At 47.5% G+C, this 6,000-nt stretch overlaps 1 protein-coding gene across 2 annotated transcripts in view; it reads right to left on the bottom strand.

Annotated features, from left to right (window-relative positions):
- Positions 1-395: 395 nt before the first annotated feature.
- Positions 396-6,000, bottom strand: part of ZNF18 (zinc finger protein 18) — a 28,653-nt gene continuing 23,048 nt past the window's right edge. For both annotated transcript variants that reach the window (XM_040453177.1, XM_040453176.1), the window contains exon 7: positions 396-1,695. In XM_040453177.1, coding sequence (XP_040309111.1) covers positions 917-1,695 — 779 coding nt within the window. In that variant the 3' untranslated portion in view covers positions 396-916. The remainder of the gene's footprint in view (positions 1,696-6,000) is intronic.

Here is a 6,000-nt window from a genome sequence, read left to right as displayed (position 1 = left end):
GCAGGTTAGATGTATGTGTCACACCCCTAGACAGAACAGACATTACATCACTACTAATGACTTCTTCCTAGTATCTACTGACAAAATGGGGTAATAAAGGTAATTTTAAAGCACAGAACACTCTGGAAAATTGACAGCCAGGAGAAAGAGGGGCAGGTTGAGGCAGGTGAGCAAGCGGGAGATGATCTCAGAAGAGACAAAGAAGGCCCAGCGCTAACCCAGCTCTCACACCTGGGCACCAGGTTCGCGATTTCCTGTCGCTCTTCCGCTGACGGATACACCTGGTAAGTCTGTACGGGATGGTCAGGTGCTCAACTACCGTTCAGGGTGATTCCATGAGAAAATGCACCTTGAGTTACGCTTAGAACACAGGGGACACTTCAGACACAAAGATACGGGGTAACTCTAAGAAGTTTATTTAGAACGAGAGACACTTGAGGTTAATTTTGCACCCGTGTGGCAAGGAACACACGTGAGCTCACTGGCCCTCTCTGCTGCCCTTCCTGTGACAGAAGATCTGCTCCCGAACCCCCCTCCTAAACCGCTGATCCCAGGCCCTTCCCATGAGCCGCCATGAGCTGCCATGCAGCCAATCCAGCTGAGCTCTCCCCAGACGGCACTTGTAGAACAGGATCTCCAAGTGAAGCTTTTTCCCCAAGGGATCCACCGCAAGAGACGAGCTGACGGAGAAAGACCACTCTTTCTCCCGACGCAGAGGCAAGAAATGAAACCCACACGAAATCCAACCCAGAGGCCAACGTGTCCTCCCAGTCCAAAGCCGTGCCCTGGTGACTCTCCTCTCGAATCCATAAAATAACAGAGAGAACAGGGCTGGCCTTTAAGAGATGCGATGTCTCCAGATGGAAGGAAGTATTTTTAAATGGCCCAGAGATAGAAATGGGCTCAGGGAGCTTGGCTACTGAAAGGGCTTCTTTCCTAAGTGGGATCTTTGATGTTTATCAAGGCTCGAGCTCCAGCTGAAACTCTTCCCGCAGCGGGGACACTTGTACGGTTTCTCTCCTGTGTGCACTCTCTGATGCCTGTTAAAGTTTGACCTCTGAATAAAACTCTTCTCGCAGATGGGACATTTGTAGGGCTTCTCTCCCGTGTGGATCTTCTCGTGGTGACGCAGTCCCGAGAAGTCGCTGAAGCCTTTGCCACAGTGGCCACATTTACAGGGCTTCTCCCCCGTGTGGATTCTCTGGTGCTTCACGAAGTCTGAACTCCGCAGAAAGGCTTTTTTGCAGGTGGGGCACTGGAAGTATGTCTCTCCAGTGTGAGTTCTCTGGTGAAAAACAAGCTGAGAATTCCTGTAAAAGCTTTTCCCGCACTCCCTGCAGGTGGGGAGTTTTTGGGCCATGGGGGCCCTCGGCTGCCCCTTCGGGGAGGCGTCTCTCTTCTCCTCCAGACACAGCAGGGACAGTTCTTCTGGACGGGGACTGGCCACATGCTGTTTCCCAGAATTCCTCTCTTGAGGAGAGAGCTGGCCCACCGGCCCCTCACCCTGCAGGTCTCCTGGGGCCTCAGGGCGACCGTCCACTTCTCCAAAGCATCTCGGTGCATCCTCACCGAAGAGGCCGCTCAAGGAGGCCTGGGAAGGCGCCTCCCCTGAGGCGTGGCAGGAGACGTCGGAAGGCTCCTGGCCCCTGCAATTTTCCAAATTCAGGTTCTCTTTGTCATTCTCTTGCCTGTCTCCTGGAAGAAGAAAGAAGATTTGAAATCGTTCCATCAATGCTGTGCCCTGTTTTCTAACCCCTACGTCAAGAAAAAGGTCCTCGGAAAACATGAATTCTCCTTATCAAGAAGGCGTCAGTGAGTGAGGAAGGAAGACACCATCCGGCCTGGGCGACCGGACACTCACTGCACTCGTGCTGGGGTCCGGGCTCAGTGTCCAGCTCCAGAGCCGAGAACCTCACAGGGCAGACGGAGCGCACAGAGGGCTCTGCTGACCGCCCCTGCCCCCCGTAAACGAGCGGCGCGCATTTCTTAAGGCCCAGGAAAAACAAGTGTATTATGTAAGGGCGTTACTTTGCAAAACGATTCGTTTTTAATCTGATTACATCTAAAGCACTAAAAGCAATTTGGAGAGAAAAACATAAAGAAGAAAAGCAAATCGACCTCAATCACACCATCCAGAGGTAGCAACCATGATTATGTATTTCCTTCTGGTCTTTGTTTAGTCTTTACCTGTGTATGTATGTGTGCTTTTTTGGGGGGGCGGGATGGGGAGGACTCACGGTTTGTGAGTTCGAGCCCCGTGTCGGGCTCTGTGCTGACAGCTTGGAGCCTGAAGCCTGTTCCGGATTCTGTCTCCCTTTCTCTCTGCCCCGGCCCTGCTCACACTCTGTCTCTGTCTCTCTCAAAAATAAACGTTAAAAAAAAAATTTTTTTTTTTAATTTTCTTTTGCTCATACCTTAAGTTTTTGGTTGCTACCACTAAATGATACGTAAAGATTTTTATTCTGGTGGTAGAATATGCTTTCCAACTTTTATATGTTATTTCTGTAGACTAAGGAAGCTATTCACCTTTCTCTTTTCTGCATCAGTGCCTTCAAATTACCTGCTAGAGCCCCAGGAATCTGCTAAAGAGTTAGATCTGACTTAATTCACAAAGTCTTAGGACACACCCCTCTCAGATGACAAAGGCACTTTCTCTGGTCTTTAAAGTGACAAAGGTACTTTCTCTTGTCTTTAAAGGAGCCGTTATGAATATCATTTGAAAGCTGAATAACGATCTATTGTAGAGACGTCACCATGAACACATAATAGCAAACACATGATTTACTGAAGGATTTTCCTACTCTGGACACCAAAGCTATTTGTTGTGGGTTTGCTACTATAAACAACACTGTGCTTTTCTTCATACTTTTTGCCCACATTTCTGACCATTTTGGGTTCCCTGCAGGGTTATTACCATGTCAGCAGGCACGAACATTGATACTGAGGCTCCTGACACTGGCTGGCGAATTGATCTCCAGGACTGTGCCACCCCCACTATGACCAGCTGGGCTAAGCAAAGGACAGTGTTCGGGCCTTAAGTACTGAGTATTAATATCTAAAATATTGGCCTTCTCTGAGGGGCGCCTGGGTGGCTCAGTTGGTTAAGCATCCGACTTTGGCTCAGGTCATGATCCCATGGTTCATGGGTTCGAACCCCGTGTCAGGCTCTGTGCTGACAGCTCAGAGCCTGAAGCCTGCTTCGGATTCTGTGTCTCCCTCTCTCTCTGCCCCTCCCCTGCTCAGTCTGTCCGTCTCTCAGAAATAAATGTTAAAAAAAAAAAAAATTTTTTTTTTTTAAATACTGGCCTTTGAAACCAGTGAAAACAGTTTCTCACTGTTATAAATTTTAACACCTTTGTTATTAAAGGATGAGTTTTTTCACATTTAAGACCTACGTTTCGTAAAGACTGCTGCCCATTCTTTCATTGAGAAAGTCATTTTTTTTTTCTTATTATCCTGCATTAACTCTCACCATGTTAAGAAAAATACTCATTTAGGGGCGCTTGGGTGGCTCAGTCTATTGAGCGTCTGACTTCAGCTCGGGTCACGATCTCACAGTTTGTGAGCTGGAGCCCTGTGTAGGGCTCTCTGCTGTCAGCATGGAGCCCGACTCAGATCCTCTGTCCCCTGACTCTCTCTGCCCCTCCCCTACTTGCGCTCTCTCTCTCAAAAATATACAGAAAGAAAGAAAGAAAAAGAAAGGAAAGAAAGATAATCATTTATCTGTCATTTTCATTAACAGTGTTTTTCACCAATACCTGAATTTTGTTTGTGGCCATTTATGTATATGTGTAAGTTGTGGGGGTTTTCTTAATTTTAAGTATACTCAAGTCTATTTTTTTTTTTCTAACATTTATTTATTTTTGAGAGAGACAGAGCACAAGTACAACCAGGGCAGAGAGAGAGGGAGGCACAGAATCTGAAGCAGGCTCCAGGCTCCGAGCTGTCACAGCACAGAGCCCGACGCGGGGCTCGAACCCATGAACTGTGAGACCATGACCCGAGGTGAAGTCGGACGCTCAACAGACTGAGCCACCCAGGCGCCCCAGTGTACTCAAGTCTATTCATCTTTTCCCTAATGGTTTTCCTCCATGGCTTTTATACTGATAAAACCTTCCCCACCCAGACAGTGAGTCAAACAGTCACCCGTTTCCTTACTTATTATTATGTTCCTATTTTATCTTTTTCATCTATTTCCAACTTATTTTGGTGTATGACATTCATCACATTTAAACCGATGCCTCTTCCCAAAGAATGCTGTTCACGGAAGAACACCTCATCCACAGACCCGCGTGGCCTCTTCCTCTGTCTCACATCAAATTCTTGCCCAGGGGCGCCTGGGTGGCTCAGTCAGTTGAGCTTCCGACTTCGGCTCAGGTCATGATCTTGTGGTCTGTGAGTTCGAGCCCCGTGTCGGGCTCTGTGCTGACAGCTCGGAGCCTGGAGCCTGCTTTGGATTCTGTGTCTCCCTCTCTCTCTGCCCCTCCCCCACTTATGCTCTGTCTCTGTCAAAAGTAAACATTAAAAAAAAATTAAAAAAAAAAAATTCTTGCCTGATGAGCCTCTCTTCCAAGGCTCCCTTTTCTGTTCTGCTGGTCTGTGTGTCTACTTCTATATCCATATCCCATCATTTTACTGATTTTACCTTTCTAAAATGACAGTCTTTTTTTTTTTTAAATAGGCTCCACGCCCCACATGGGGCTCGAACTCATGACCCTGAGATCGGGTTGCGTGCTTGACCAACTGAGCCAGCCAGACTAAAAGAGACTCGTAATGTTTACGGATCTAATGTCGAGGAACCACTCTTCTTTCAAGACTCTTTAGTAACTTTGCAGTATTCTTACAGATAACTACTTAAGAATCCTTTTCCCAAACAATTTTTTTTTTTAAACCCCTTGGGGTTTTGATCAGAGATGAGGACATGGCTTTTTGAGGTGTATTCCCCTGCTGGCCTGCTTTAACCACGCGCTATTCTTCCATATGGTCAAACACACAGCATGCATGCTCTCTCCTGAGACTTCTGCCCCTTGGTGTGAGCCCAGAACTGGTGAACTGGCTGCTTTTGGGTCTTTGAGTCCTTTCGGATCCTGTTAATTGTTTCCACACTAGTCCAGGGCTCGCCCCTGCACAGCGGGGCTCCTGCATCGACTTTCCATGGGGTTCCCCCTGCTCCCAGCATGCCCTTCCAGTCTTCCCTGCCCATGGCCACTTCCCTGGTCTCTCTCCCCACATTTCCTCTCTGTCAAGAGCAGACATTGCCATGTCTTAGCCCTAAGAGGGCCGGCTGGCTGTGTAGACTCCCCATAGTCTCATTCAAGGTAAGAGCTAATGCAACCATGTCACCAGGCGGAATGAAGGAGGAAAAAGAAAAAAAAAAGAATGAGTGGAGACAGGTGAACCATGTATCACAAATAAAATCCCACTTACAAGGACGCATATGGAAAATCCCTTGTACCTTCCACTCAACTTTGCTATGAATCTGAAACTGCTCTAAAAAATATCTATTAAAACAAAAATCGTACTGCAACAACACTCTCGAGTATTTTCAAACTTTTTGGTCTGCTACCAACAGTAAGAAATATGTTTAGGGGCACCTGGGTGGCTCAGTCGGTTAAGCATCCAACTTCAGCACAGGTCATGATCTCATGGTCCGTGAGTTCGAGCCCCACGTCAGGCTCTGTGCTGACAGCTCAGAGACTGGAGCTTGCTTCGGATTCTGTGTCTCCCTCTCTCTCCGCCCCTCCCCTGTTCATGCCCTGTCTCTCTGTGTCTCAAAAATAAATAATAAAACATTTTTAAAATTAAAAAAAAAAAGAAATATGTTTATATTGGGGCGCCTGGGTGGCTCAGTCAGTTAAGTATCCAACTTCGGCTCAGGTCATGAGTCACAGTTTGTGGGTTTGAGCCCCACACCGGGCTCTGTACTGACAGCTCAGAACCTGGAGCCTGTTTCTGAGTCTGTGTCTCCCTCTCTCTCTGCCCCTCCCCAACTTGTGCTCT

Source organism: Herpailurus yagouaroundi, unplaced genomic scaffold, assembly GCF_014898765.1.
Source record: "Herpailurus yagouaroundi ecotype Mexico unplaced genomic scaffold, PumYag 208, whole genome shotgun sequence".
NCBI classification, from domain to species: domain Eukaryota; kingdom Metazoa; phylum Chordata; class Mammalia; order Carnivora; family Felidae; genus Herpailurus; species Herpailurus yagouaroundi.
Note: the sequence above shows the minus strand (reverse complement) of the source record. Positions and strands in the feature narration are given on the sequence as shown.